The sequence below is a fragment of the Bicyclus anynana genome, chromosome 18 (genome assembly GCF_947172395.1).
Source record: "Bicyclus anynana chromosome 18, ilBicAnyn1.1, whole genome shotgun sequence".
In the NCBI taxonomy this organism is placed as follows: Eukaryota; Metazoa; Arthropoda; class Insecta; order Lepidoptera; family Nymphalidae; genus Bicyclus; species Bicyclus anynana.
In genome coordinates this window covers 8,700,758-8,717,699 of record NC_069100.1, presented here as the reverse complement: position 1 = coordinate 8,717,699, position 16,942 = coordinate 8,700,758, and the positions used below count along the sequence as shown (strand labels likewise).

General features: G+C 35.6%; 1 protein-coding gene across 1 annotated transcript in view; it reads right to left on the bottom strand.

Moving 5' to 3' along the window:
- The window catches only part of LOC112052842 (rho guanine nucleotide exchange factor 11), a 201,028-nt gene that overhangs the window by 129,659 nt on the left and 54,427 nt on the right, over positions 1-16,942 (bottom strand). The window contains 8 exon segments of the mRNA XM_052886750.1: positions 8,977-9,048; positions 9,584-9,643; positions 10,358-10,480; positions 10,938-11,049; positions 11,698-11,806; positions 15,364-15,500; positions 16,203-16,375; positions 16,736-16,799. Coding sequence (XP_052742710.1) covers positions 8,977-9,048; positions 9,584-9,643; positions 10,358-10,480; positions 10,938-11,049; positions 11,698-11,806; positions 15,364-15,500; positions 16,203-16,375; positions 16,736-16,799 — 850 coding nt within the window.

Sequence of the window (16,942 nt, the reverse complement as noted above, 5' to 3'; positions counted from 1 at the left end):
GGCTATAGGCTATATTTTATCCCCGTGTTTCTACGGGAACGGGAACCACGCAGCGTCTACTAGTTATTGATATATCAAAAGGTCCGTAACATGTAAACAAATTTATTTCTTTGTTGCGCAATTCGGATTGTTAAATTTTTTTTAAATATAAACAATATGGGCTAGTCTAAAACGTTACAATTAAGCCCAGGGCTAATGACTAGCGATATTGGGAGTCCAAAAATAGTGCAACAGGCAGATGAGCCTTTACAGTTTTTCATATAAATATTCATATACGTATATATGGGAGGAGCCGGGTGAGCCGTGCCCACCCTAGAATGGACCTGTGCCCACCCTAGGATTCTGGGCTACCGATATGGAATTCTATAATGATACTAATAATAGACTTGATATAGGGGGCCAGGCCCACCCAAGGAAATAATCCTAGATACGGGCTACAGCAATGTATTTTTTCAGGAGTTCCCTGTCATATAATCTATACTAATATTATACAGCTGAAGAGTTTGTTTGTTTGGTTGAACGCGCTAATCTCAGGAACTACTGGTCCAATTTGAAAAATTATTTCAGTGTTAGATAGCCCATTTATCGAAGAAGACTATTATCCCCGGCTACATATTATCCCCGTATTCCTACAGAAACGCGGCTGAAACCGGGCGGCGTCGGTTAGCAACTTCTATAACCGTTGGAACTCAACTATTTCAATAATATCCAAACCACGTGTAAATATAACAAGAACACAATGATGAAAGACATCAGAAACTGCGGAATTGGACGTCAACACTCCAAGAAAACAACTAAATAACTTGTGTATCCACGAGTCCATTAGTGACTTCAATGTCATTGCCGGCGCGCGACATAACTACAGTCGCACGACAAGAGAGGGCCTGTGAAAGTCACACATACCGCATTTTAGGAAAGCTGAAAATTTGCTATATTTGTACTTCAGGTGTCAGCTGAAAATCAGTGCTGTATGTCCAATATTTCCTTGGTACATGCAGCACAATGCTGAGCTGGAACCTTTATCAAGGTTGTGCCAAATATGACATAGTGGTATTCTGATGCTTAGACTAAGCGGTTTGAGTATTAGGCACTACAATTATTGTATTACGTGGTTAAGTGTGGCACAATTTTTGAAATAAATGTTTTTTCTTTCTTCTTTCTTTCTTCAAAATTTTTCGATATATTGAAGGGGATACCGACGCTAGAACCTTAACTTCGTGGCAACTCCATTTTATAGGATCTTTCCACTTCCCGTATGAATACGGGGATAAAATATAGCCTATAGCACTCGGGGATAGTGTAGCTTCCCAACGGTGGAAGAATTTTAAAATCGGTTAAGTAGTTCCAGAGCCAAAACATACAAACATACAATCAAATCTTTTATAAAATATTAGTATCGATAGTATTGATGAATACTCAGGTTAGGTAGTGATTATTTGTATCTATGAAATGCGTGTTTTTCGAAGGGTTTCCGTGAGGATTTTGAATATTATGCCGAGGAAAAAAAATATGCGATAGGCCGAAGGTCTGGACCGTTTATAACGACTGCATTCTAAAACCACCACAGTCTAAACACCATCATTAGCTACTGTACTCGCTTATGGTAAGAGCAAAGGCCGACAAATTGTCAGTTTTCATAAAGTGAGGTAGGTCTGGCTATAACAGTCCACAACACAACTCGAAACGACGCTTCTTTACTAACAACCGCCCACACCATTATAGAAATATACCTAGTACTTGCTGTTTATTTTTCAACTTAGGAAAAATTGCTTTATCTAATCTACCTAATAGACTTTACGAGAGACCTTAGCTATGTATATTAAATGTTTACAACTTTTTTGCCAGAAATAACATCATAATGTAATATGCTGATCTGTTCGAATTGATCTTCACTATCAATGAAACCGAAAAAAGTCTAAATCGGCTGTCGTCTATAACCTACAACGCAACAAACACATATCGCCATCATCATTAACAACCCATATTCAGCTCACTGTTGAGCACGAGTCTCCTCTCAGAATCAGAGGCCTTAGTCTACCACGTTGGCCAAATGCGAATTGGCAGACTTCACACACGTAGAGAATTAAGAAAATTCTCAGGTTGCAGATTTCCTCACAATGTTTTTCCTTCACCGTTATGATACGTGATATTCAATTTCTTAAAATGCACATAGTTGAAATGTTGGAGGTGCATGCCCCTAACCATATTCGGACCTATGCCTTCTGAATCGAAGGCAAAGCCTATCACGTGACTTACACATATACACACAGTAAACTTTATACCCCCTCTCTTGCGTCGGAGATGACAAACCGACTGACTTCCAATACTCGTAACAAACTGTTACAAATCACTCAAAAATGTTTCATTTGTGTAGGCTACCTTATACAGGTATCACCTATTGCTAGTTATTGTTTTTATCTTCTCAGATTTGGGATTTTATTTTAATTTTAAATTCAGTTTGTTGATTTTAGAAACCATAACAGTAAATTTTGACGACTTAAGTATAGCTTTATTATTTCCGACAGTATTGTACTGTTTCCCTACAGTATTTATATAATACGGAAAAAAGGGGTTACTGTGTTGAAGCCGTTTAAAACACTAGACTATAGTATTAACCTAGAATCTCGTAATCTCGTTTGCATTTACTGTGTGACCAGACAGATATATAGTGACATAGACGGTCTATACGAAAGCCATACTCGATGTGCACTGTTTACCAACAAAGAAATTATAAAAAAAAATGTCAGTATGTTTGTCTATCACACTGAAAAGAACCATAATATCAGAGGTATATTATTTATTTTTCAAGTTAACGTAATAGTATTTCAAAAATTTATATAAAACAATATTCTCCTACGTCTCGTAACTATTAGATACGTACGTACGTATTTCCAATATTTCCAGATATTTTCTAAATATACACTAAAGACTATGATTATCACAGCATAGTATACGAATTATTTACCGAGTTCATCCAGAAACTTGTTAGAAAATTACATAAAACCCTACAGTACGACACTGAGTATTTCCAAATTATCCAGATATCTTCTTAATTTACACTTGTTGATTTAATAACCACACTCAAATACGGTTATCAGAGGATTTATGAATTATTTTTCAAGTTACCGTAAACAAGCTTAATAAAAATTTACATAAAACTAGAGTATTTCCAGATATTTTCTAAATTCACACTCATCAATACATTTATTACATTCAAATGAACCAAGTTTATCGGGGCATATATATATTGTTTACCGAGGTAAAGTAAAAACTTGTTAAAAAATTACATAAAACCCTATCATACGTTACTTTAGTATTTCCAAATTATCCAGATATTTTCTTAATTTACACTTGTCGATTTAATGACCACACTCAAATACGGTTATCAGAGGATTTATGAATTATTTTCCAAGTTACCGTAAAATAGCTTAATAAATATTAACATAAAACTAAGTATTTCCAAATATTTCGAGATATTTTCTAAATTCACACTCATCAATACCGTACAAAACTTGATAGAAAATTACATAAAACCCTATCATACGACACTTTAGTATTTCCAAATTATCCAAATATTTTTTTTTTGTTTACACTTGTCAATATAATAATCACACTCAAAAACGGTTATCAGAGGATTTGTGAATTATTTTTCAAGTTACCGTAAACAAGCTTAATAAAAATTTACATAAAACTGAGTATTTACAAATATTTCCAGATATTTTCTAAATTCACACTCATCAATACATTTATCACATTCAAATGAACCAAATTTATCAGGGCATAAATATTTTGTTTACCGAGGTAACGTAAAAACTTTTTAGAAAATTACATAAAACCCTATCGCACTACACTGACTATTTCCAAATATATCCAGATATTTTCTAAATTCACACTCATCAATACATTTAACACATTCAAATGAACCACATTTATCGGGGTATATGAATAATTTTCCGAGTTAACGTAAAAAAGCATAATAAACATTTACATAAAACCCTATCGCACTACACTGAGTATTTCCAAATATATCCAGATATTTTCTAAATTCACACTCATCAATACATTTAACACATTCAAACGAACCACATTTATCGGGGTATATGAATAATTTTCCGAGTTAACGTAAAATATTTCACCACTGTTTACATAAACGCGTGCAGGCGGCGCGCGCCGTTTGGTCAAACTCGGTAGCTTTCAGGCGTGAGGCGAAGCTGAAACTTCGCCGTAACTCGCCCCTCTACGTAGGGGGACGGCGTGTTTATCTATCTATTGTTTATGATCGGATTTATTTGGCTAGATAGATTAGTGTGGACCTTAAACATAGCACTGGTGGCTGAAGAATTATTCTTCCGAACTCGTGGTGAAATGGTGATAGTAATTATTGCCAATTTAAATGGTTAGGTTATAGTGGTAATTTTTCGACCGTATTTAACATACTGTACTTTTTACGTCATTGTCTATTAATGCTAATAAAGTTTGGTTATATTAATAGTAATTACTACTAATACCTATTAGATAAAACCTAAGAAAACAAACTCTAGTATCGTAGAAAATATTTCAGTCAGATAACGCATATTTTCCTTCTTCAATAAAAACTCACTCTTTTGAACTATCCCTTCTGTCCCTAAGGTCATAGATTCAATTTCCATACCTGAAAAAACATTTGTGTGTTTTCTATGGTTTTGGTGTTTCTATGTATTGGTGTTTATTAGTATTTATGAATATTTAATATCTATGAATACTTGTATCCATTAGTCGCTTACTTGAGGCACAGCAGTTACACGTGCGTGGTACCCGTCGGAATACGGGGATAAAATAAAGCCTATGTCACTCACTGATAATGTAGCTTTCCATTATATAAAGTAGTAAGGTAAAGTAATTATATTAGTTAGCATCGTCATAAATTTATATTCAAGTAGGTATACAACTAGCCAAGAAAAGAAAGGAACAGAAAGACGAAAATTTCAAAGATATTGTAGATACTTATTTGAAATTAGACATAAACTACAAACGGAATGGTCAGAATGGCAAATGTGCCTATAGATAACACAACACAAGCGCAGTGTCCCAACATTCTTCCCCGCAACTATTGCGAACGCCAAATAACCCGCGGGGGCGCGTCATTGTCGCTTGCGGACATGCTATAGGGTTGCCACTTGCTGCGTTTGAAGATCAAAAATCAAAATTTATTTATTTAAAAAAAAAATATTTTTTACGCACCATAATTGAGTATTTTTCTGACTTCCAAACGGTATCTGGGTAGCCATAGACAGTGGCCATAAAATATACATAATTATGTAGATCTATACAGGGTGATTCGGACTTTAGTACCGATATTTTTTTTCGTGGTTCAGTATCATTAATAGAACATAAATCTACAAACAGTTCGATACATTTTATGTAATTTATTTTTTTCAATTTATGTCTCAGAAATAACAAAATAATGGACACATTACCAAACAAACTGCGCAACTGCTGGCGGCACTTTGTAAGACGCCGACAAAGAAATACCGGCCGTATACCAGTGACAGACAATCTGCCGTCGCGTGCGCATTTAAGTTACCTAATTAGTAAATCGCATGTGCATGTCACTATGTCGGGATTTTCAAATCGCGACTATTACGAAATGGGGCGAGTGTATTTGCTCAGCAATGAACGCCTTCGTGCATCTCGCACAATGTACGAACGAGTGAGTGTTCCTAGGCTACGAGCCCAAGGAATCCTGAACCCCGCAGTGCCTAATGTGAGGATCAAGTGTTTTAAATAAACTAAATGACAATTTTATTAAAACGTGCTCGGTTGTGCCTTGAAAGGAATGGACTTCATTTCGAACAATTGTTAAAATACAGTGATTAAAATTTTCAAATTAACAAAAACAAACTTAGTAAGTAGATATCACTGATTAATGTAAATAAGCTGATAATGCAAAAGTTTGCGTAATAATAATCATCATTTGTATTTCATTATTTCAATCGAAAGTTCATAGTTTTTTATTATTATTATTACGCATGCACTTCAGGCATTATTGATGGTCCTAAGCCCAATAAAGTATGAAAGGAATATCGGTACTCAGCTCAAAAGTGACGACCTTTAATTATTATAAAAAATAATAGGTATCGAACAAAAATAAAATAAACAAAGGTCAACGGCCCTCGGCGCGGGCGCTCGCTAACCTACCTACCAGTTGATTTTGTAGTTGCCTATTACCTAGTACAGCGATAGGGTGACCCTCAAATTCTGTTTAAACGTAAATAACTTTAGCTAACGATAACTTTGTTATTTTTGAGTTAAAAAAAAAAAGAAAAAATACGTGTTCATTAAATTTTGTTTATGTACAAAATATAAAAATATCTGTACTTAAAAAAATTTCTTCCTGTATACTTCTAAGCTAATATGTAGTATAAACGCGAAAATTCATTATCAATTAATATTAACGCGAAAGTTTAGATGAATGAATCTTTGTTACTCAATCACGTTAGAACGACCACAAATATTCATAGTCTCAAATACTCATAGTCCATAAGCTATTTTCATCACAATATTCCTACAAGAGAGGGACCTACGCTGCGTAAAACCGAAAAGCACAGCTTTATATCTGAAGAAAAAATTATAGCACATTCATATTATGAATTTAAAAGCTAACAATTCAATCAACTAAACAATTAAATAAAATTCTACGTATCAACAAAAAAAAAACAACTCCTAGAAATTCCTTCTGGAATCCCGATTTATTCATGTTTCGGAGTGAATAAAATCAAGATAAATTAACGACATCGATAAAATCGTGTCAACCCTAACTGACAATTAAAAACCTATTTATAAACATCGTATCGTAGTAACGAGAAATCAGCGTGAAATAGATCTAACGGCATACAAAATAAGGTTTATATTTCTAAGGTGAACACTTAATACTTTCCATCGAAAGTGGAGTCGTAAAGTGCCGGCCAAGTATTTCAAAATTAGACAAATGAAGTAAATGTCATTTCCCAGTCAAATGATTGACCCGAGTAAACATTTCACTAAGTATTTTCAATTTGAACCGTATCACCGAAACAAAGAGTTTTGTTTTGTATTCTACCGTTTTAGCTTCGTGCTGACACTTTTCGTTGGGTCACAATGTGATTTGACAGCATGTATTTTAGCTGAACATGTCAACATTATTAATAGGATTTAGTCGTAGACAGAGAAGTAAATAGACTTATAGATAGCATCAGCCGCATTCCCGCAGAGAACGACTTATGGTAGAGGAGCCGAAGAGGGGATTTTTGCAGTTACTCGAGCGCGGCAGATAAACATAAGGGACTATACCTTACACTTTGTAGAGTACCTCCACCGAGTATGAGCCCTTAATATTGGTGGGTACGTTTAGGGCAACCAAAAAAAAAACTAACTTCATAAATACTCAACCAGCACGTCAGATTAAGATAAGGTAAAAAGGTAAGGTGAATTGATAGCTAAAAACTGCACATTTCGAAAATCTGACGATTTGAGCGTAACGTAATGGAATGGGAGGGTTTCAAAGTTACAAAATTAAACCCTTATATTTTAGTGCTCGAGGTACGAGTGCGATTAATTGTTTTACTTATTTTTAAGGAAATAATCTCCTAATTAATCGCTAAAATTTTCTTACAATTTCAGTAAGCCAAAGTAATAAAAATTGTTTTTAAAGTCTGTAGTTTTTTTTTCCACCGCTAAAAGCGGAAAAAGTAAATAACCATTTATTCTTCCTATAATTTAATCTACCAAATGTAATCGGTCTCAATGACGCTCGAGTAACTGCAAATTTAGCATCCCGGGCTCCCCTACTATTATGTCTATAAAGAAACGAAACAAGACAATTCGATACTCTATCATGGTGCATGCCTTTTGTCAGACGGGTCAAACAAGTCTGTAAATTGTCAATTAGTTATAATTTTTTATACTTGTTGAAAAAATATATAATAAGCGTAGTATGAGCAGAAAATTAAAACTTGTTGCAAATTATAAGTAACCAGTTAGCCTCTGAGTAAATAACATATAACTATCGGTGAAAATACTTTAGTGCAGTATCTTGTGATTGTAAAATCACTTCAAAGATTTGAAATTTTGACTGAGAACGGCTTGCCAATCATTTGTCTATACGTTTCTGTCTACGGATACTAAATTTTATGCCTCATTAATTTATGTTAGGAAAAACACTACTTAAGAGTACTGCTGCTGTTCTTATGCGACTGAAACCAACCAACCAAACCTACCTATTTACATAATATATATATATGTAGATTAGTATCTGTAGTGATTGTGTATACTAAATAGATACCTACAATACTAGATACACTATCTCATGTACATTGGTAGTGGGGGCGATGGGACAGTCTGTTACCGGCGCTCGACCTGGCTGGTCGTGTGCGATCTGCTTGCCATACCAGTGTAGGAATGAGTGTGTATGTAGTATTGTAGGTATCTATTTAGTATACACAAACACTACAGTATCTATATGCATAAAATACAGGTAAAATACTATATATTTTTTTAAGTATCTCGAACAATATGGCCATATACTTAATGTAGGGATAAAAAAGTTTACCCATTAAAAAATGTGTAATAAAAATGTTCTTTATCTTTATAAAATACGTCTTATCAAATATTTTTACTATCTATATATATATATATATATCTACTTAAAACAATTAAAGATTATATCCTTTCATTTTTAGCCAGCACACGTAGGTGTAGTGAAACATTTATTCTATCACCATCATTCAGGTCCACTTACTGTGTAACAAAAATAACCTCAATAGAATAATCTCAACATAATTTAAGTTGATGTTCCGTAAAATCTCATATGTTCTTTTATTCTGATTGTGTAAATGCTTTTTATATGCCTTTTTATGTAAGCCCCTTAACGGGACCTCAGCGGCGACACCAGGGGTTTGGACGAGCGTAGAAGCGTTGCCTGATGGGTCCCGAAGGCAGGAAGGAAATGTGATCACTTACCTTGAAACGCTGCCGGCGTAAGCGTGTGTTCCCACGGAGTCTCGTCCTCCATTTTCCGAAAGCTGCGTTCCACTAAAACAAAGTAACTTATTGTATTCAAAACTTCTTTTAATTAGTTTAAACTACAGTCATAATATACTGTAGGAAATAGTAGTATGAGACGGATATGACGTCAGGTGGCGTGACTTGTTTCCGTAAAATGTGGGCAATTCGAGATGGGCAGCAATCGGTTGGCGGGAACGACTTGCGCTGGTCGTGCCGATTGTTGTGTCGATTGTTGTGTAATTCTTTATGGGTTACTTTGGATAGGCGGGAGAGTGAGAGTTGAGTGGAAAAGGGGACTACACAAAACGTTTACAAGTGCGTGACTCCACTCAAGGTCATTCTCTGCCAACTAGGGTCTTCTTTTGGTTACAGTTTGATTTGTTAATTAAGTTGCCCGACAAATGTTGTGAATCATATCACCTTAGTTCGACATTGGTCTTCTCATTTTTGTAAAACACTTTTGAGTCTGTTAAAACTACATTTACCATTGAATAACTAAAAATGTTCATGTACAATACGGAAATTGTAAAATTAAATGATTATTATTAAATATGAAACTTACTATGAAGAAAGTTCGCGGTGCCCGATGACTTCCTCGACTTTTTGTCACTCGAATCCAAACCTGATAACAAAATATTATTCAAACTAAATACGCTGCATTAACACAAAGTCTATATATTTATTTCATAAACCCATGGTTCCCGCGAAATTTGTGAAGAACAGAATTTCGTCCGGTAGTTAATACATTACAATTAATATAAATTATCATGATTATGAATACATTTATTGTAAATATGAAAATTGTAACTTACAAAGTGTTGCCATCAAGAGGCATAGTAAAACAGTGTTTGTTAATTTAAACTCCCAGTAGATGGCGTTCTTACTGAACTTTGAAACGTTCCTTGTTTATACACAGATGCATTTATGCCTAAAGCACATAGATGGCGCTTTGTTTATTATTTGTAAAGCTTTACTTCAGTCATGTGGTCTACAGCACGCTCTTTCTTTTTTTAGCGCAATCAAACAAATTTTTCAGATTTATATATTAATTAGTATAGATATAGAATATAGATGTACAACAAGCAATAATTAATTAAGTTTACATCTGAGTGGCATTATACATAATCTGTAACGGTACTTGTATGGTGAAAGAAAAACATCGTGAGGAAACCAGATAATTTTTTCAATTCTCTGCGTGTGTGAAGTCTGCCAATCCGCATTGGGCCAGCGTGATGGACTATTGGCCTAACCCCTCTCATTCTGAGGGGAGACTCGAGCTCAGCAGTGAAACGAATATGGGTTGATAATTATGATAATGATAGATGTGCAAACTAACCGGGCTGGTTGGAGTGTATCCGGTCCATGAAGCGCGAGATCCTGTTGTTGTGGTGCTCACCGTCCAGGCAGCAGCCCTCCTCCACGTCGCGCGCGCAGTTCCGGTGCACGCGCAGCTTACAGTCTGACACAAACATCATTATCATTTAGTACAGGCTCAGGTCTCTACGTGATCGAATCAGAAATGAGGAGATCCGCAGAAGAACCAAAGTCTCTGACATAGCTCAGTGAGTCGCGAAGCTGAAATGGCAATGGGCAGGCCACAACGTTGGGGTCCCAAGGTCGCGCCGGAAGGCGCAGTGTTGGTCAACCCCCCACATGTGGGATCGAGGATATCAAGCGGGTTGCCAAAGTTAGCACTTGACTATAATCTCACACCTTGCAGTGATGCAGTCTAAGATGGAAGCCGGCTAAATTGTTAGGAGGAGGATGAAAATCTAAATCGTTTGGCGGTACGTCTTTTTAACTAGCCACGGCCGAAACCTTCCGCCGGAATTCTATATATTAAATGAATAAAAATAAATAAATACTTAAATGAATATGTAGTGAGTCATCTGGTATAAAAACGTCACAATAGTTACCAGCGCAAACGTAAGCCTGCGGCGCCAGTCCCTCGATGACCAGGTCGCAGTGGTGGCAGTGACCCACCGACGTCAGCGCCTGCAGCTGAAGGTGGTGACCACGCACCACGTACTGGAACAACGCATATGCATTTAACGAGATGTCAAGTACACGTGTACTGTGGTACACATAAAATGTGGTATGTCTTAACTAGCTATTGCAGGCTCATGTCAGGTAGGTCCATGAGGACCATTACATTGCCAATAATTTTTTTAATATAAAAATGGAACCGACTTCAAAGAAAAAGCATTTCAGTTACTGATTTTCATAAAAAATGAAGTGGGATCAATTTGGAAGTATACTCTTTCATACAATGAAATATTTTTTTTATAATTGGTTAATAAATGACGAAGTTATGAAGTTACTCCGACGCACGAATGGAGTTTACTCTTTCAGATCGACTGTCTAAATAGGTGTATGTTGCTCCGCAGTATACACTATGTACGTCTCAATACCTACGCTTGAAAAGTGAAAGGTGCGCAACCGAGGAGCAGCAGGCCGCTAGGGCGCGCCCGTACGCATGTGCACGGTGAAAGGTGCACCAAAAAAAAATTACGCTGTCATTCGTTCGTCGGATTTTATTGCCTATATTTATTTCATACCTGGGGCTATATATGAAAAATCAAATATTAAGAAGTAAACTCCAAAAAACATACGCGTCAAATAGACAACCTCGTCCTTTTTTAAAGTCGGTTAAAAGTAGCGTTGATTGTCACTAACCGGTTGCGGATGCAGCTTCGCCATCTGCTTGAGCCGCTGCTTGTAAGGTTTGTCGCGTTGCAGGAATGACGCGCGCGCGCCGCCCGCCGCCGCCGCCACTGACGACGGCCTGAGACAGAACATAATGTATATTATTTTCTATATACATATATGGTACATGTGTCTATAATCTTCATGTTATTTGTTCTTATAAAGATCAGATAATCTACAGAGATAAATTGAAGTTTCTGTTTGTAATTTCAAATTTACAGAATTTTGCTAAATGCATATTATATGTCATCATCATTATCAACCCATATTCGGCTCACTGCTGAGCTCGAGTCTCCTCTCAAAAGGGGTTAGGCCAATAGTCCACCACGCTGGCCCAATGCGGATAGGCAGACTTCATACACGCAGAGAATTAAGAAAATTCTCAGGTTTGCAGGTTTGAGACACGTGATATTTCATTTCTTAAAATGCACACAACTGAAAAATTGAAGGTGCATGCCCCGGACCGGATTCGAACCCACACCCTCCAGAATCGGAGGCAGAGGTCGTATCCACTGGGCAATCACGGTACCTATACTAAAGCCATACTGTTTACTAACAAACAAATTAAAAATTAGGGTATAAATTACTAGTCATTTCATACCTAATAATAATTATAATTTTACTTATTCTTCAATTAATAAAAATAAATTTGATTAATAAGCTTAAAACAATTAGATATAGTTACTATATTTTGACTAATGTTTTATAAAACAACAATTCATAATTTAAAATAAAAAAGTTATGAAATGACATTCGTTTTCTACCCTCATTTCTAATTTGTTTGTTAGTAAACAGTACTCCTCGAGTATGGCTTTATTATATATGTATATGTACTCCCATCTTATTTCTTCAGTTTTGTGAACAGTTTTTAAAATATTTAAAAACATAAGACGCCATTTTTCTTGAATAATATTGAAAATTACTGATGCGACGGTCCGTGTCGTACTGACTCGAGAATATATTACTTTTTGAATTTCGTGTATTGAAAATTCAGCACCTTTCATACATTTTTACCAGCAACTTTGTAAATACAATGAGAAGACACAAGTTTTATACCAATTTATAAACCTCGATAAGTGTACAAGTTTTTAAAATGATGGTACATTTATTTTTTGTTCAGGACATTTTTTTTTTATCGGGTAATCTTAATGAAAGAAAAGTAAATATTGCATTCAAAGCATCTTGTACAAAACTAATAAAACTTTATTTACAAAAGTAGTATTATAGTACATTGGTAATTTAATCTGTAATGTTCAACAGAAATCAGATCTTATAGCATTGGAAAAACAGACTGATTCAAAATAGAAAATGTTGAAAAATCCGGAAAAAAATATAACTTGGTCACCCTAGGGATTTTTGGAAAACTATTCAAATTAGATAATTGGTGTATCTACCATTTGCGTTATATCCATTAATTACGGGACACGCTATATATACACAAACAGGCTCAGCAAGTAAATTAATTTGACAAAGAAAATTTTTAATTTGCATTCATACTTAAATATACACATAAAAATCCTTACTTCTTTTTCTTTTTGCTCTTGGGCGACTGCCACCATTTTCGCCTTATTTCCTTCGCATCTATATCATTTATGTCCAACAAGTTCACGTTAACCATCATAAAGTACACTTCACTGTCCCGACATAACTGTACTAAACTACTAACTTGCTAGAACAGCATATAATTCTATACACTCATAACAATAAGTGTTAAAGAAAGAAAATATCTATACTACACTAATTTTAAATGCCAGACAGGGAAACTGTCAATTTATTTAACAAATGAAACATGTATATTAAAAATATTTAATATTAATTCTCCTGATGGATGATTACGCACATTTAAGCTAACCGCGTGTAGACGTTCAAAACATTAACTAAATTATTGCTCCTTTAAATCATTGACATACCTACAATATGTGCCAATAATATGTATATTTCCTTATTTAATTTAGAAATTATACTTCAACAAGGAAACAAATAATATTATTAATTGTTAATAACATAAGGCAAATGTTAAACTAAATAACCTCAAATAAAGTTAGTTACGTGCGCGAGCAAGAAAATGAGAAGTTCAATTTAATTTATTAGATGGTGTATGTATAAAAAATCAAGAATTATTATGACCTGATTAGCTGATTTCTTATAACTACTCGTATTATGTATTTTCTATGGCCCAATAAGTGCCACACTATGAAATGAAAAGCTAAAGATCTTCTATCGTCCTTTATACGAATTTAAACAAAAAAGTGATATATATAAGCGAACTAACAGTGCAAAAACTATACACATCGAAAAAATTACATATATTTTTTATCGACAATGACAAACTTATATTATCCTAAAACCATGAAATTCACATTTAAAACAAGGAAAAAAATCACTTTTAACAAAAATTCCATATCAGTCGTCTTAAACAAATATCGATCGAAAATCGGTCCAAAAATTTTGATAAATTTTTAACACTAACGATCTAAGTAAGTTGATTTTCACCGAAAATTTTCACTTTCACACTATATAATTACGAAATACTATACATTTCATTAAAACGATTATCAATTCCTTTGTTTTTATCAATTTCTGTGTATTTTCTTTTGACTTCTTTTTGTTTAATCTCACGAACTAACCGAGCGTCATTTCAACGATAGATTCTAAGCACAATGAAGTTAATTTTATTTTTACCCACAATTACATTTTGTGTCAAGTGTAACGTATCGACGTTACGAAGTCATGAGTCACGAATAGCTGAACTACACGAGATAATGCAAACAACTACTGTGTTGTATTGGTAATTTATTATTAGTTTACTTTAATAAACTTGCAGTATAAATAAATAAAATGTTTAGTTATACGAGTACATACTCTGATTGTAAAATTTAATGTTAGTTGCATAGTTGTATTCGGCAATAGAAAAATTTCGGTATGTATTTATTTGCAAAACATGTTACATTACATACGAGTATATCATGGTTTTTGTCTTTTTTTGTTTTTAAATATTAATTACTTTCGCGTGGATTTCAAGTTTTTCTCTTATTTTTGTTAAGTTGACCTTAATGAAATAAGGGCTTTTTTATTTTTTATTTAGATATTTTTATAATTTTTTGCCTACCCCTAAATGTTGGTCTAGACTTTGTTAGCTGGCTTATGAATATGTCAAGCTTTGTTGCTCCAGTCTCCAGACAAGCAATAATTATATTTAATCACGGAAATGAGTAGATCAAACGAGACCCATAGAAAGAAAAGAAAGAAAGAAATGGATTAAATTTGTTATAACTCGTAAAAGTTGAAAGATAGATAATTACCATTGTAGACTTTTCTGTCAGTATCATTATTATGTCAATTTAAACAGCTCACAACAGGGTCAGACCTCCCTTCTCATGGATAGACCCACCTCGCCGCTCCAACGCGGATTGACGTAGAGTAATAATTATGTTCATTACCCTACCTACGACCTACGACCTACGACCACTCTCAAACATTAATGACCGGTGCTGACAGCTTAAGCGACGGGTATAACACCAGTAACAGAAGTCCTTTTCTATAATACGCTTAAATTATGTAGTGAGTCAGTGAGGAGACGCTGCCACCGCACTGGCACATCAGCCGCTCCACCGCCACAGTTCGGCGCACACTCACCTGCAGTGCAGACAGAGCGCGGCGGCCACCAGCGCCGCCAGCAGCGCGTTGTGCGCGTCGGGCGAGGAGCCGGCCGGGCCCGCCGCCGCCACCGCGCTCAGCCGCTGGCACATCAGCCTCTCCACAACCACAAGCTCCTGCGCACAATACTTCCAATAAATAAGCTGGTATGTATTTGAAAAACGCCATCTATGGTAACACTGCTAAACTATGACAGAACACAAGCAAACCCAGTGCTGAATTGTGTTTATTGTTTAAACGGCATATTTGCGAACTAGTAGGAGCTAGTGAAGTAAAGCAAGTCCGATACGAGAGATGGCGCTACTAAGTGCTACATTTTTTAAGTTTCTCATAGATATATTATTGAAGTAAAACTTGTTAACGCACGCTTAACTTGAGCTAGCTATCTACAGACATTTTTATTTCTAGTGGGGACATCTGTCGAGGCCAGATGAGTGATCAGCCCTAACTAGGGACCTTACTAAAGCTATACTCAATGTGCACTGTTTACCAACAAAGAAATTGATACTAAGGATATAAGTCACTAATCATTTCACATAAACAGAGCACATAGAGTATGGCTTTAGTACAATCCACTCATCTACAAACACAGTAAAACAATAGATGGCGTTCATAGAGAACTTTGAAACAATCCCTTATTGTACACATCTAGTACCTGTTGCGATGCAGTTATGTTTGACTCTCATAGATGGCGCTTTGTTTTTTATTATTAACTGACTTCAAAAAAAGGAGAAGGTCCGTCGGAATATTATATTTTTCAGAAGTTTGTTTTTATTTATTTACTTTCGTTTTATTGGTATGAAGTCAGCTACAATCACCTGTGCTTTATCAACATCGCAGCGCTCGAGCACGGCGTCCTCGGGCCCGTACAGCGTGCCGAGCCCCACCTGCCGCTTGACCTGGAACTCGCTGAGCTGCCGCGCCAACTCATCCTTGGCCTGCCGCCGCGCCTTGCGGAATACGTTTCGCAGCAGTTCTTCTTTGTCGAACTCTATAATATAATTTTGTTTATTTTAGTTCAGCCTCAAAAACTCCATAGTAAAGGGGTCGGGCTCATCACCGAGGTCGTGGTTCGATCTCGCACACACTCCTAGCACAGTATTTTCAGACTAGTTGGAGGGGAATGGGAAAATCGTCATATCTAAAAGCTATGGCAAATATCATATCATACAGCTTGCTACCAACTTTAAAGTGACGACCACGACAACTCTGTCAAGAGTGACGAAGAGTTTATTCGTATCTACAATAGAGGATAGCAAATGATGATGAAGATGTGTGTTTAATGTTAAGATATTTTACCAACACTATAAAAGGTCTGATACATTTTGGGGAACAAATCGATTATTCTTACCGTTAACTAAAACATGTTCGATTTCGTTCGCCATGTTTTCGTCTACGCCGTTCAATTGTAGTACCTGCAACAAGAGTTCATTCACCATCATTAATGACCTGGTTATTCGAAAATTAGTTATGTATTTTTTTTTTTAATTTTAAGTTCTAACGCTTTATTTGTTCGAGGATGAAGGGTTCTTTAGCAAGGGTTCAGAGGTCATTATTG